General features: G+C 45.2%; 1 protein-coding gene across 22 annotated transcripts in view; it reads right to left on the minus strand.

The window, feature by feature from the left end:
- Nucleotides 1–16,204, minus strand: part of LOC145344815 (regulating synaptic membrane exocytosis protein 1-like) — a 743,305-nt gene that overhangs the window by 472,767 nt on the left and 254,334 nt on the right. For 16 of the 22 annotated variants that reach the window (XM_080191997.1, XM_080192002.1, XM_080191999.1 and 13 more), the window contains exon 2: nt 14,242–14,319. The exons of the other annotated variants lie outside the window; for them this stretch is intronic. In XM_080191997.1, coding sequence (XP_080048123.1) covers nt 14,242–14,267 — 26 coding nt within the window. In that variant the 5' untranslated portion in view covers nt 14,268–14,319. The remainder of the gene's footprint in view (nt 1–14,241; nt 14,320–16,204) is intronic. 22 annotated transcript variants of the gene reach the window in all.

Genomic DNA, 16,204 nt, shown 5'->3' on the forward strand with positions numbered 1-16,204 from the left:
CGGTGGGGGGGCGGGGAGAACGGTGGAGGGGGTGGCGGGGAGAACGGTGGGGGGGCGGGGAGAACGGTGGGGGGGGGGCGGGGAGAACGGTGGGGGGTGCGGGGAGAACGGTGGAGGGGGTGGCGGGGAGAACGGTGGGGGGGGTGGCGGGGAGAACGGTGGGGGGTGCGGGGAGAATGGTGGGGTGGCGGGGAGAACGGTGGGGGGTGGCGGGGAGAACGGTGGGGGGTGGCGGGGAGAACAGTGGGGGGGGTGGCGGGAAGAACGGTGGGACGGGGAGAACGGGGAACAGCAAGAATAGTTGGATACAGTGCACGGGAACGGGTGAACAGGCTGAACATTGGTGAAGGGGGGGCTGAACGGAGGGGGTGGGGTCAGGCTGAACGGGGGGGGGCGAAAACAGGGTGGGCGGGGAGAGACAGGCTGAATGGGGGGGGGGGGGAGACGAGCTGAACGGGGGTACAGGCTGAACTGGCTTACAGAAGGGCTGAACAGGGAGGGAACACGGTGGCCGGGGGTGGGGGGGCGGAAATGACATAGCAGAATGGGGGGGCAGGGAGAACGGGCGGGGGGGGGGAACAGGGAGAATGGGGGCAGATGGGGCCAGCAGAAGCAGAACGGGACTAATGGGGCGGGGGGGGGGACAGGGCCAATGGGGGGAGGGGGAAGAGATGGGGCCAATGGTGGGGGGGTGGGGGCGAACTGGGGAGGTGGGCTGAACGGGGGTAGGGACAGGCTGAACAGAGGAGGATGGGCTGAACAGCAGGGGGGGGGCAGCATGGTGGCCAAGGCGGGGGGAAGAGAGACGGTGGCCGGCGGGGACACGGCAGAACGGGGCGGGGGGGGATCGCGGCAGCATGGGGGCCACAGGGAGAACCAGGAGGGGGGATAGGGAGAACCGGGGGGGTGGGGACAGGGAGAACCGGGGGTGGGGACAGGGAGAACCGGGGGGGTGGTGGGGGGAACAGGGGAACAAGGAGGACGGGGAAGAAAGGGAGGGAGAACGGTGGGGAGGCAGGGAGAACTGGGGGGAGGGTGAGGTCTGGGGGACAGAGTACAGGGGACTCACTAGTTAGAGGCATGGTGTTTCTGTGGCCATGATCAAGACTCTAGGATGGTACGTTGCCTCGCTGATACCAGAGTCAAGGACGTCTCTGAGCAGTTGCAGGGCGTTCTTTGGGGAGGGGATGCACAGTCAGAGGTGGTTGCACATTATTGGTACCAATAGCATAGGTAATAAAAGGGATGAGATCCTGAAGTGTGAATATGGAGAGGTATTCAGAAGGCTGAAGTGCAGGACCTCGAAGGCAGTAATTTCTGGACTACTACCAGTGGCACGCATTCGTGAGAGTAGGAATAGGAAGATTAGGCAGATGAATGCTGGACTTGAGAAGTGGTGCAGGGGACAGGGATTTACATTTCCGGTCCATTGGGATCTCTTCTGGGGAAAGGGTGACCTCATCAAAAGGGACGAATTACACCTGAATTGGAGGGAAAATATCACCTGGTGGCGATATTTGCTAGAGCCACTCAGGAGGATTTAAACTAGTTTGGCAGGGGGGTGGGATCCAAAGTAGTAGGGAGACAGAAGAGAAGGTTGAGGACAGCACAGAAGTTAAAGAGAATATATTAAGTAGTAAAGGCAGTGTCAGTAATCCTCAAACCAGGCAGGTCAGATAAAAGCAAGACGGAGAGCAAAGGGAGCCCAGATTAAACTGCATTTACTTCAATGCAAGAGGCCTGACAGACAAGGCAGACGAACTCAGGGCATGGATGGGTATATGGGACTGGGATATTATATCACTGAAACATGGTGAAGGGAGGGACAGGACTGGCAGCTCAAGGTTCCAGCGTACAGATGCTACAGGAAAGATAGAACAGGAGATAAGAGAGGAGGGGGAGTTGCACTTTTGATTCGGGAAAACATCACGGCTGTACTGACAGGAGATATATCTAAGGGTTCAGCCACTGAGTCTATATGGGTAGAACTGAGAAATGCAAAGAGGGAAATCACTTTGATTGGGTTGTACTATAGGTCCCCAAATATCAGCGGGAAACTGAGGAGCAAATATGAAGGAGATTATAGATCACTCCAAAAAAACTGGGTGGTAATAGTAGGGGATTTTAACTTTCCCAACATTGACTGGGACAACCATAGTAATTGAGGGTTGGATGGAGAGAAATTTGTTGGGTGCATTCAGGAGGAATTTCTCATTCAGTATGTGGATGGCCTGATGAGAGAAGGGGCAATACTTGACTTCCTCTTGGGAAATAAGGAAGGGCAGGTGACAGAAGTGTTAGTGAGAGATCACTTTGGGACCAGTAACCATAAGTTCATTAGTTTTAAGGTAGCTATGGAGAATGATAGGTCTGGCCCAAAAGTTAAAAATCTAAATTGGGGCAAGGCCAATTTTGATGGTATCAGGCAGGAGCTTTCAAAAGTTAATTGGATGAATCTATGGGAAGGCAAAGGGACGTCTAGTGAGTGGGAAGTTTTCAAAAGTATGTTAACTAGGGTTCGGGGAAAGCACATTCCTATTAGAGTGAAGGGCAAGGCTGGCAGAAGTAGGGAGCCCTGGATGACTTGGGATATTGAGGCTCTGGTCCAGAAGAAGAAAGAAGCAGGGAATAGGAAGTAAGAGGGGAGAATAGGGAGTACGGGGGGCGGAATAGGGAGTACGGTGGGTGGGGGGGGGGGGCACAGGGAGTACAGGGTGGGGTGGGACAGGGTTTGATTCGTCCCCATTGATGTAGACAAGGGCATGTTCTCCTTTACTCTTCCTGAAGTTGATGACAATCTCCTTCATTTTGTTAACACCAGTTCAATAGATTCACTATCTCATTCCTGTACTGTGTCTCGTCATTGTTCGAGATCCGACCCACTATGATGGTGTCGTCAGCAAACTTGAAAATCAAATTGGAGGGGAATTTGGCTGCACGGTCATGGATGGGGACTGGGAGTACAGGGGCGGGTCGGGGACAAGAGGGACGGGGATGGGCGACAGCAAGCCCGGGGGGGGTGGAGGGGGGAGTGGGGTGTCAATGACAGCGAGCCCGGGGCGGGCAGGTTGAATGTGACGGGCAGGATGAACAGGACGGTGGCGGGGGGGTGAGCAGGGGGAACAGGAGCAATGGGGCACAACAGGGCGACGACGGAGGGAGCAACGGGGGCAACCAGGGGAGAGCGGCAGCGACGGGCACAGTGGGGACGATAGGCACAGTGGGGGCAACGTGCACAGCGGCGGCAACAGGGAAAAAGGGAACTTCTGACTATCTACTCTGTCCATGCCCCTCATAATCTTGTAGACCTATATGAGGTTACCCTTCAACCTTCATCGATCCAGTGAGAACAAAGTTTCTCTGATTGTCCTCATAGCTAATGCCCTCCATACCTGGCAACATCCTGGTAAATCTTTACCGTATCCTCTCCAATCTTTCTGGTCGTGTGACGAACTTTATTCCAAATGCGCCCTAACCAAGGTTCTATAAGCTGCAACATGACTAGCCAATTTTTAAACTCAATGCCCCAGCCGATGAAAGCAAGCATATCATACGCCTTCCTGACTACCTCCTTCACCTGTGTTACCACTTAGTGACCCGTGTACCTGTACACCCAAATCCTTCTATCTATCAATGCTCGTAAGGGTTCTGCCATTTCTGGTATATTTCCCACCTGTATTAGACCTTCCAAAATGCATTACCTCACATTTGTCCGGATTAAACTCCATCTGCCAATTCTCCACCCAAGTCTCCAATCGACCTGTGTCCTGCTCTATCCTTTGAAAGTCCTCATCGCCATCTGCAATTCCACCAACCTTTGTATTGCCCACAAACTCATTAATCAAACTAGTTACATTTTCCTCCAAATCATTTATACATGTTACAAACAGCAATGGTCCCAGCACTGATCCCTGAGGAACACCACTTGTCACAGCCCTCCATTCAGAATCGCACCCTTCCACTGCTACCTTCTGTCTTCTATGGTCCAGTAAAAAGTCTGACAACACCAGGTTTAAGTCCAACCGATTTATTTGATAGTAAACTCACAAGCTTTCGGGGTTTGTCCCTTCGTCAGGTGAATGGAGAGTTCTGGCCTCAGACAGAGCATATAAAGCACAGTTTACAGACTACTGATTAGAATGCGACTCTTTACGCCTAACCTGCTGCTCAAGTCCTAAAGTGGCCGACAATGTGAGTGGAAGGAGCACTGATCACAGGTTAAAGAGATGTGTATTGTCTCCAGACAGTACAGTAAGTGAGGTTTTGCAAACCCAGGCAAGTCACGAGGGTTACAGATAGTGCGACATGAACCCAAGGGTCTTGGGTCATTCTATCTATATCCTTCATAATCTTATACACCTCTATCAGGTCTCCCCCTCATTCTCCGTCTTTCCAGGGAGAACAACCCCAATTTGCCCAATCTCTCCTCATAGATAAGACCCTCCATACCAGGCAGCATCCTGGTAAACCTCCTTTGCTCTCCAAGGCCTCCACGTCCCTTCGGTAGTGCAGCGACCAGAACTGGACGCAGTACTCCAAATGTGGTCTAACCAACGTTCTATACAACTGCAACATTAGATGCCAGCTTTTATACTCTATACCCCTTCCTACAATGGCAAGCATACCATATGCCTTCTTTACCACCTTCTCCATCTGTGCTGTCACCTTCAAGGACTTGTGAACTTGCACACCTAGGTCCCTCTGTGTTTCTATCCTCTTAATGGTCCTACAATTTATTGTATAACTCTCCCCTACATTACTTCTTCCAAAATGCATCACCTCGCATTTATCTGGATTAAATTCCATCTGCCATTTCACCGCCCAATTTACCAGCCTATCTATATCCTGCTGTACTGTCTGACACTGTTCATCACTATGAGCAAGAAAGCTTCCCACAAGCCAGATGTTGACATTGTGCAGTGTTAATAAAGATAAAGTCTCTCACCTTTCTAAATTTCCAAATACAATGATATCAATGATTATAGTTCATGTTCTGAATACAGCTTTGATGTTTGCCTCAATTTGTTGACATCAACGTATGTTGGCACAGTTTCCTGTGCATTCTCATGTTAGTTTATGTTTTTTGATTACTTTAAACTTTTTTTTTGTTTTTATTCCAATTCAATCAAATCAAGAACAATTCAGAGTCTCAACGAATTGAGACATTCCCGATCCAAGCTGACAAGACAGGGCTCTCACTTCCGGTCTTAGGCTTGATCTACATGATCCAAGCTGATTGGAGTAGGCATTGCTCCTCCTCCAAGGCTTGATCTCATTTGCATCTTAGCCAAAAGGCCGAGATGCCGCTTTTAAAAATTGCTTCAAATGAAGCTGAAATGTAACCTAATGACTTCAACTAAGCACAGCATGTCGATACTCCACTTTGGTAGGAATAATGGTAGGAAGGACTATTACTTATGTGGCGAAAAACTGCAGCAGGCGACGGTGCAGAGGGACCTCGGGGTCCTTGTGCATGAGTTGCAAAGACCCAGCCTGCAGGTGCAGCAGGTGGTCAGGAAGGCGAATGGGATGCTGGCCTTCATAGCGAGGGGGATTGAATATAAAAGTAGGGAGGTCTTGCTGCAGCTGTATAGGGCATTGGTGAGGCCGCAGCTGGAGTACTGTGTGCAGTTTTGGTCGCCGCACCTGCGCAAAGATATTTTGGCCTTGGAGGGAGTGCAGAGGAGGTTTACTAGGCTGATACCGGAGTTGAGGGGGTTGAGCTATGAGGAGAGGCTGAATAAACTAGGCTTGTACTCGTTAGAGTTTAGAAGAATGAGGGGAGATCTCATTGAGACGGAGAAGATGATGAATGGGATGGATAGGATAGAGGTGGAGAGACTCTTCCCGCTCAAAAAAGACAGTAGGACTAGGGGGCACAGCCTCAAGATAAAGGGGGGGCGGTTTAGAACGGAGTTGAGGAGGAACTTCTTCACTCAAAGGGTGGTGAATCTCTGGAATTCTCTGCCCGTTGAAGTGGTGGAGGCTGCCTCGCTAAATATTTTTAAGACGCGGGTTGATGGGTTTTTGATAAGAGAGGGGATTAAGGGTTATGGGGAGAGGGCGGGAAAGTGGAACTGAGCCACGACAGATCAGCCATGATCTTACTGAACGGCGGGGCAGGCTCGAAGGGCTAGATGGCCTACTCCTGCTCCTATTTCTTGTGTTCTTGTACTACACTTGATTTTAGCCAAAAGGCCTTTGGGGCTCCCTGCACGGGGAAAAGATGAAATTGAGATTGTTGCAAGTTGTCTTATGAGGTCTTCTGTTGAGCTGGTGACCCCCTGAATAGGTCTTTGTTGCCCTCAGGTATGAAGTCTGACAGCTATGTACTCACTCGCCTGAAGAGGGAGCGATACTCTGAAAGCTTGTGCTACCAAATAAACTTGTTGGACTTTAAAAAAAGGCGTTTAAATATTGAAATAGCAGAAGCAAATATTAAGGGAGCTAAATGTCAAATAATCTTCACTGGATCCCTTTTACTTCCTCAATTTAACCAATATATTTCCTATAACAAAATATCATCCAAAGGGCGCTTTTATACTACTGCATAGGACTCAAAGATTGATGCCTTTTCAAATGGCTGAACAACCCTCATGCAAGGTGGATTTTCAAGTTATTTTTGATTCATGCAGTAGCTCTCCAGCTGTGTATACAAGTATCCAATCACGGAAAGAAAACCTATAATGTCCTTAAAATCTTTATTTTTGGAGAGATAAAGGATGCAATGCTGGTCAGCCTGTTGAAGCAATCTCAGTCTGTGCTTGTAACAGAATATCTCTCTGCTGTCTATTTTATTGTTTCAGACTCTGTGATTCAGACTCTAATGGGCAGAAGTAATGCTAGAGAAATTATCTGAAATGGGTGAAAGGTAACACCTGAATATATGAAATACTCGGATTAGAGGAGCAGACCCATCAACTCACTGCATAAAATAATTAATAGCTTAATGTCTATCTATACTTTTTGACAATTATCTATCTACTCTTTATCAAAATCCCTCGTAACTTTGAACATCGTTATCAAACCTCCACTGAACTTTCTCTGCTGTGAACAGAACAAACCTAGCTCCTTCAATTTCTCCATATATGGGTTTCCTGCTCCCTTGTAACATTCCAGTAACTCGCGTCAACACCCCTTCCAAGGCCTGGACATCTTTCCTGAAAGTATCCAAAATTGAACACAACTGTACAATTGAGATCAAAACAACGGTCACCATTCACCCTGCTTTTGTACTGATTCTTTCTATTTATAAAGTCCAGCATTTCATGTGTATTTTTAAACATCCTCATCAATCTGTCCTGCCACTTTCAATGATTTGTCTACAGATACACCCAGCTTTCTCTTTGAAAATCATATAATTTAGTTCACTTGGGCAGCACAGTGGTTGGAACTGCTGCCTCACAGCATCAGGGAATTGGGGTCAATTCCAGTCTTGCGTGACTGTGTGGAGTTTGCACAACCTCTCTTTGTCTGCGTGAGTTTCCTCCGAGTGCTCCGGTTTCCTTCCACAGTCCAATGATGTACAGGTTAGGTGGATTGGCCATGCTAAATTGCACCTTCGTGTCCCAAGATGTGTAGGTTCGGTGAATTAGCCATGGTTACGGGAATAGGGCAGGGGGTAGACATGGGTAATGCTCTTTCCAAGAGTTGGTGCAGACTTGGTGGGCCAAATTACATCATTCTATACTGTAGGGATTCTATAATATTTTCTCTAATTTTTCCTTCCAAATTGATTTATTTCACACTGATCTGTGCCAAACTTAAACTATCATTTGCTTGTCAATTTGTTGAGTCTACATTCTAAGAACATAAGAACACAGGAAACAGGAGCAGGAGTAGGCCATCTAGCCCCTCGAGCCTGCCCCGCCATTCAATAAGATCATGGCTGATCTGTCGTGGCTCAGTTCCACATTCCCGCCCTCTCCCCATAACCCTTAATCCCCTTGCCTATCAAAAACCTATCAACCCGCGAAAAATATTTAGCGAGGCAGCCTCCACCACTTCAACAGGCAGAGAATTCCAGAGATTCACCAGAAGTTCCTCCTCAACTCCGTTCTAAACCGCCCCCCCTTTATCCTGATGCTGTGCCCTCTAGTCCTACTGTCCTTTCTGAGCGGGAAGAGCCTCTCCACCTCTATCCTATCCATCCCATTCATCATCTTATATGTCTCAATGAGATCTCCCCTCATTCTTCTAAACTCTAATGAGTACAAGCCTAGTTTATCCAGCCTCTCCTCATAGCTCAACCCCTCAACCCTGGTATCAGCCTAGTAAACCTCCTCTGCACTCCCTCCAAGGCCAAAATATCCTTGCGTAAGTGCGGCGACCAAAACTGCACACAGTACTCCAGCTGCGGCCTCACCAGTGCCCTATACAGCTGCAGCAAGACCTCCCTACTTTTATATTCAATCCCCCTCGCTATGAAGGCCAGCATCCCATTTGCCTTCCTGACCACCTGCTGCACCTGCAGGCTGGGTTTCTGTGACTCATGCACAAGGACCCCGAGGTCCCTCTGCACCGCCGCCTGCTGCAGTTTTTCACCATGTAAGTAATAGTCCTTCCTACCATTATTCCTACCAAAGTGGACAACCTCACATTTGCCAACATTAAATTCCATTTGCCAGTTCCTGGCCCATTCGCCCAGCCTATCTAGATCCTTCTGCAGACTCTCCACACCCTCCGCACAATTTGCCGTTCCACCAATCTTGGTGTCATCAGCAAATTTCCACATCATACACTCGGTTCCCTCCTCCAGCTCATCTATATAAATGGTAAATAGCTGAGACCCCAGCGCTGACCCCTGGGGCACTCCACTAGTCACCAACCGCCAATCCGAATAGCACCCATTGACCCCCACTCTCTGCCTCCTATTTGACAACCAATCCTTTATCCACGCTAACACCCTACCCCCAACTCCATGCCCCCTGACCTTCTGTAATAACCTCTTGTGAGGCACCTTGTCAAACGCCTTCTGAAACTTACGAAACACCACATCCACCGGCTCTCCACTATCCACTGCCCTAGGCACATCCTCATAGAACTCCAGTAAATTCGTCAGACACGACTTCCCCTTAACGAAACCGTGCTGTGTCTGCGCTATCAAACAATTCTCCTCAAGATGCCTCGCTATTTTCTCCTTGATCACGGATTCTAACATTTTACCTACAACAGACGTTAAACTAACCGGCCTATAATTCCCCGCCTTTTGCCTGCCACCCTTCTTAAACAACGGCGTAACATTAGCCACTTTCCAATCTTCTGGCACTTCCCCGGAATCCAGCGACGTTTGGAAAATAATCACCAAGGCATCCACTATCACCTCCGCCATTTCTTTCAGAACCCTTGGATGCATTCCATCCGGTCCTGGGGACTTGTCCACAATCAGTCCCTCCAGTCTGTCAAGCACCGCCTCTCCAGTAACAATAATGTCATTGAGACCCTCCAGTCCTACCATCTTTCCATCACTAACACCCGGCGAATTATTCACGTCCTCCTCCGTGAAGACCGAAACAAAAAAGTTATTCAAGGCCTCCGCCATTTCCCCATCCCCTACCACTAAGTCCCCCCTCTCATCCTCTAAGGGTCCAATATTCACCCTAGCCAGCCTCTTCCTTTTTATATATTTATAAAAACTATTGCTATCCTTTTTTATATTAAGCGCTAGCCCAGCTTCATAGTTTATCCTACCCTTCTTTATCAACTTCTTTGTCATTCTTCGTTGACATTTAAACCTCTCCCAAAGTTAATTCACTCCTTACTGTTTGCAAGGCCTCCAAGCTTTGAGTCATCTGCAACCTTGGAAATTATACCATGTTTATCAAGATGCTGTCAAAATATATGCATAGTTATTTTTTCCACAAGTAAAATCAAACTATCATGTATTTTGTAAATCATGTCTGGGCAGTAAAAAGAGAAAAAGAATAGGGAACAGGGTATTCTTTGCAATTGATGTAATTAGTCATCTAAATACTGTGAGCCATGAAGCAGTTTAGACACAGATGTGGTGTTGAAGAAGCAGCAGCAAGAGAGAGAGGGGCAGCCATTCTCAGTTCGGCAAGAGATGAAGTGCTGAAGGCAAACACCAGTTTGTGCAAAAGATTGTATTCTTCACTGAACCAAAACCATTCCCAAGACCTGGTCACTTAAGTTATGTGCTATAGTAATCACCGGCTAGATTTGACCAATAAATTTGTTGCTGTTTGGGAAACGGGCTTTCAGCAGAATTTAGGATTATGGGGAAAACAGCTACTTTTGGATTTTCAGTCATTGTGGGAGTAAAAGTTAAATTTGCAATGTTTTCTTCTATTTTAATAAATATTTGTGTTTGATTGCTTCATGAAAGAGAGATTTGAATTCTCACTGTTTCCACAAACATTTCGCACAAAATATTCAAAAGAAACCAGTATTTCGGGTTGGAACACTTCTACACATAATATCAGCAAGGTATCGTAACAGTTGTTCCACAAGTCCTGCCCAACCAGCTCAATAAAAACAGCAGTGATCTCAATACCAAGCAAGGGATACCACTTATCTCTCTTCCTCTATTCTGAAATACAACTGTTCACCACTGCTTGCTGCTTTCTGAAACTTAGCCAACATTGTCCTTCCAATCCTGAGAGCTCTAGTTTTTGAATAAAATTGGGTTTTATGATTCTCAATGAAATACCTCCTGAAAATTCTTGTACATTAACTGATAATTCTCATCAACACTTTCTATATCTCATTGCAAAACTCAATCAAATTTGTCAACCGCATAATTTGCAATTACACAATATTTGCTATGTATGCTGTCACCATGTTCTTTCAGATGAAAATTAATTTTGTCCCAGGATTATTTTCTCTTCAAAGGCTTTCCACTTGAGGTTGACTGGCTGCCATATTTCCAGCTTTACTTTCCTCTGCTGTGATGAATCTCATCAGGAATGGATAACTCCTCTGAATCACATGTCCCCAACGTTCCAATTATTAATGATGAGAAAATTGGGAAGGCTGCAAATTGGCACATTTATCTCAGGATCAGATAGTCCATTTACCTGTGTCAGATTGTCCAATGAGTCTTTACCTCGAGCAAGACTCCCAACTGAGACTGTTGACTACACAACTTTTAAAGAATTCCATCTGGAAATGCGAATAGATAGAGGGTCTTAAAACATCTGCCGCTAGTTTGCAAACTGCATTTGAAAATGGCTTGGTGGTAGGAGGCAGAGGTTGGTTGTTTTTGTAACTGAAAGCTTGTGCCCAGTGGTGTACCACAGGGATCAGTGCTGGAACCCCTGCTGTAGGTAGTGTACATTAATGATCTAAATAGGAACTTAGGGGGAGAATGACCTTGGTATGCATGTCTATAGTATTCTGAAAACAGCAGGACAGGTGGATAAGGTGGATAAGAAGGTAAATGTAATACTTGCCTTTATTAATTGAGGCATCGATTGTAAGAGCAGCGAGATTATGATGGAGCTATATAAACCACTGGTTAGGCTATAGCTACAGTGCCTTGTGCAGTTCTGGTCATCACACTATACGAGTCAGATCACAGGAATGAGATAGAGAATCTGACAAATTAGTGTGGTGACAATTATCTGTCCCTCCATGTCAACAAAATGAAGGAGACTGTCATCAACTTCAGGAAGCTTGGTGGAGAACATGCATCAACGGGGACAAAGTAGAAATGCTGAGAGCTTCAAGTTTTTAGGTGTCCAGATCACCAACAACCTGTCCTGGCTCCCCCCATGCCTACACGATCGTTAAGAAAGCCCACCAATACTTCTATTTTCTCAGAAGACCAAAGAAATGTCACCAACGTTTACAGATGCACCGTAGAAAGCATTCTTTCTGGTTGTATCAGTTTGGTATGGCTCCTGCTCTGCCCAAGGCCGCAAGAAACTACAAAAGGTCATGAATGCAGCCCAATCACACAAACCAACCTCCTATCCATTGACTCTGTCGACACTTCCCACTGCCTCAGCAAAGCAGCCAGCATAATTAAGGACCCCATGCATGCCAGACATTCTCTCTTCCACCTTCCTCTGTTGGGAAAAAGGTACAAAAGGCTGGGGCCATGTACCAACCAACTCAAGGACAGGTTCTCTCCTGCTCCCATCAGACTTTTGAATGGATCTATTCTGCATTAAGTTGATCTTTCTCTGCACCCTAGCTATGAATGTAACACTACATTCTGCACTCTCTGGTTTCCTTCTCTATGGACAGTATGCCTTGTCTGAATAGTGCTCAAGAAACAATACTTTCCACTGTATACTAATACCTGTGACAATAAAAATTCAAATCAAATCAAACATAGGCAGGATGTGACTATACTGGAGAAGGTGCAAAATAAATTCATCAGGATGTTGCCTGGGATGGAGCGTTTCACCTATCAAAAGAAAGTGCATAGGCTGGGGTTGATTTCCTTGGAGCAGAGAAGGCTGAGGAGGGATCTGATTCATGTGTATAAAATTATGAGGGACATAGATAGGAAGGAACTTTACTCTTTGCAAAGGAAGTTTATAGCAGATGCAAGAAAATCCTTCCCTTTAGTACAGCATTTGCAATTCCATAGTATACAAGGCGACAGGCCAAGTGCTGGAAAATGGGATTAGAATAGATAGGTGCTTGATCTCCAGTGCAGAGCCAAATGGGCCAAAGGGTCTCATTCTGTTCTGCAAAACTCAATGATTTTCTGACTCTAACTCTATCCATGATATAGAAATTACTTGCCTTGGGCTGAGGTCAGTAATAAAACATCCACAAGCATTTCATAGGACTTTTATAAAACAAGGTATGACACATAAGGAGATGGTGGGTCAGATAACTCAAAGCCTAGTCAAAGAGGTACGCTTTGAGGAAATTATTGAAGGAGCAATGTGAGATAGAGAGGCAGGCAGATTTAGAGGGGGCTTTCCCAAACTTAGAGCTGAGTCAACCGAAGGTGTTGCCACCATAAATGGAGCGATTCAAACTAGGGATGCACTAAGCCCCAGAAATGGAAGAACAGAGAAATCTCAGGATCTCTACAATGTAGGAGGCCATTCAGCCCATCAAGCCTGCACCAATAACAATCCCACCCAGGTCCTTTTCCCGTAACTCCAGGTATTTACTCTGCTAATCCCCCTGACACTAAGTGGCAACTTAGTATGGTCAATCAACCTAACCACACATTTTTGGAGCACAGAGCACCCAGAGGAAACACGTGTAGACTCGGGGAGAAAATGCAAACTCCACAGTCACCTGAGGTCCCTGGTACTATTGTGGCAGCAGTGCTAACTGAGTCATGGGCTGAAGGAGTTTGGTGAGATGTCAAGGGGCCACATCATTGAGGGATTTATAAACAAGGATGAGAACTTTAAAACCGAGACAATGAGCATGATTTTCTAGCCCTACTCCCCCACTTGGATCATCCAGTCCTACTGAAAATCAATGGACTTTGGCTGGGCTGCCACAGGTCCCACCACAACGAGGCTGGAAAATCCCAACCATTATCTGAGCGAAAGCCAATGTCGGTCAATGCGCACGGTGGGAGGAGGTGAATGGGATTTTTAAGACACGGGCAGCAAAGATTTAGACAATTTCAAATTTACAGAGGATAGATTGTGGGAGACCAGCCCGAAGTCAAGTCTATAGGTAACAAAGGCATCAATCCGAAAGCAGATATCAGAGGAGGTGATCGCACAGAAGTACTGTCACCGGGCTAGTAATCCAGAAACCCAGGGTAATGATTCCCAGGGGAATCCCACCATGACAGAGCTCAACTAGATTCATCAATTTTTGTTGTTCATTAGGCAAGCTGGTTATTGGATTCTAGTTAATTTTAAGAAAGACTTGTTGAGACCTTGGAAATTCATAGATGCACAACAAGAGCCCAGCAATAACTGCTCATGTTGATTCACACAAGACCCATGAAAATGAATAATATAATGAAGTGGAAACGAATGGAATACTGAACAATCCTTAAATATAGAATGTATCTACAACCAATAATAACAAATCTCGTAAAAACTGGCTTCAATGACAACATGCTAATCATTTATACCAATAATTAATCAAAACTAAATAGCTCAAAATTAATGCTTTACTTCAAGGTTTACTATTAGACAAACAGCTAAACAATTAAATATATAATTCAATCAGTTAACAATATTAATTACATTTCGGTTGTTTGTTTTTAAGTTTCTTATCTATTGTTTGCACAATAGTTTAATGAATATAATTGGCAAAATGTAGAATGGATAAAACACAACATACTGGTCCAGATCTGGAGAGGAATACATCTTGCTGATTCTCTTCGACGAGTTTGTTGGCAATTCGTTCCACTGGGGCAAGCTATAAAAGTCATACGTTGTATTATTATGTTAGCCCAGATTATCTCTTGATACAGGATATACTGCATTCGTTGAATTGGGCGAAAAAAACTATCCCTTGTGCTGCCTAGTTTTAATTAAAAGATCTACTTTGTATGCACAGTTTAATTTATGTCATGTCACTACGTAAGAACAGGATTGTTTTCTCGACTAACAGCTTAATTTCATTTGAAGAAATTAATCTAATGCACTTCAAAATGCAACAAAGAACAATTAAAAAATACTATATGCAACAGAACACAATGTATGTATAGCAAGAAATTTAAAACTACATCCAAAGCAAATATTGTTTGGGGGGTTCAGGTTTCATAATTATGCAGCACTGGATCTTAGAATCATGAAAATACAACAGCACTGAATTTTCTTGTTTTAAATCAGGACATCCCGCTTGGGGTTAAAGGCTCATTTCTTGCCCACGAGATGTCCTACAGACTTCAAATAGTATAGGAAACAAACAGACACAAAATAAGTCAAAGGGATAGAGAGACAGACAATTACAAATTACTGTACAAAAGCAACTAAGTGCCAGTTCGAAAAAGCACAAGAAAGAAACAGACAAAAAATGATTGTAAAGGACCAATTTATAATTTCGCGTTTATGCAATTCTACCAAAATTTTAATCATCTTTTTTATGAAAAAGAAACTTAAATGATCAGCTTTCAACAATGGTAATTTTGCAGAATTGTAAGTAACAATTAAAAATGAATGCATTACTGTCACCTTTAAATAAATTGAGCGCTCTGAAATGCAGGAGAAAATGAAGGAAATATGAGCTGTTTCTGCTGACATTTACTGAATCCTGGCACCAAAGACTTATTCCAAAATCTATTTAAACTCTGCAAAGATAGTTCACTCAGCACTGAACCTTTTTGCAGTTTTCATAAAACATCAAAATTGTTAGATCCAAGTATCATTTTGCAAAGAAATTAGTTCAATCTTCTCCATGTGTGAGGTTACTCGTTCAACAAATATGAGCTTGTTTGAAGTATAAGTTCTTCAAGAAGGTTCTAGAATATTGAATGTGGATCCCCTGATCATAGGGAGAATATTTGTGTCTTCACCCAGCAGCATGAGCAATTCAAGTTCTTTCACAAGCATGAGGACAAGGGAGAAACATAAGTTTGAAGGGAAGATCAGCTGGATGCGCCACATGGCCTCCTTATTCTGTATTTACCTTCTGAGAACAATGGCACTTTGACATTCAACAGCTTCTTTTGTTGGATTGTCTACCCAGCAGAGTTCATGCTTTGAATGTGGGAATCCAGTTTAATTCGCATGGTTCACGACCACACTGGACGGTGTATTTCCCCAATATGCCAGGATTGGGTGGCTGTTAATTTTCCAGATATTGTGGCAATTGAGTGCATGTGCTTGCTCTAATGAAAACAGCTGGTACTAATTGAGAAAAGGTTATGGGACTCTTGGGGGGCAGGTGGGTGGGGTGGTGGTAGTGGTGGTTAGTGGTTACTGTGTGTGGAAACTGTCATGGAGACATATAGCGCAGAAAAGGCCCTTTGGCCCATCAAATCTGCATTGACAACATCTACCACTAAAGGCACGCTTATCCCATTTTCCTGCACTTGTCCCATATCCTTGAATATTACGATATTTCAAGTACTCTTCCAAATATTTTTTAAAGGTTGCAAGGTTTCCAGCTGCCATTACCTTCGTGGGCACTGCTTTCCAGATTCCAACAACCCTCAGTCAAAAAATTTTTTCTCAAATCTCCTCTGAATCTCCTGCTCCTTATCCTCAAATTATGATCCCTCGTGATTGACCTCTTCAAGGGGAACCCTATTCCACTGTCCATACCTCTAATAACCTTATGCACCTCAATCGTGTCCCTT

This window comes from Carcharhinus amblyrhynchos, chromosome 7 (assembly GCF_965287045.1).
Source record: "Carcharhinus amblyrhynchos chromosome 7, sCarAmb.v2.hapA, whole genome shotgun sequence".
NCBI classification, from domain to species: domain Eukaryota; kingdom Metazoa; phylum Chordata; class Chondrichthyes; order Carcharhiniformes; family Carcharhinidae; genus Carcharhinus; species Carcharhinus amblyrhynchos.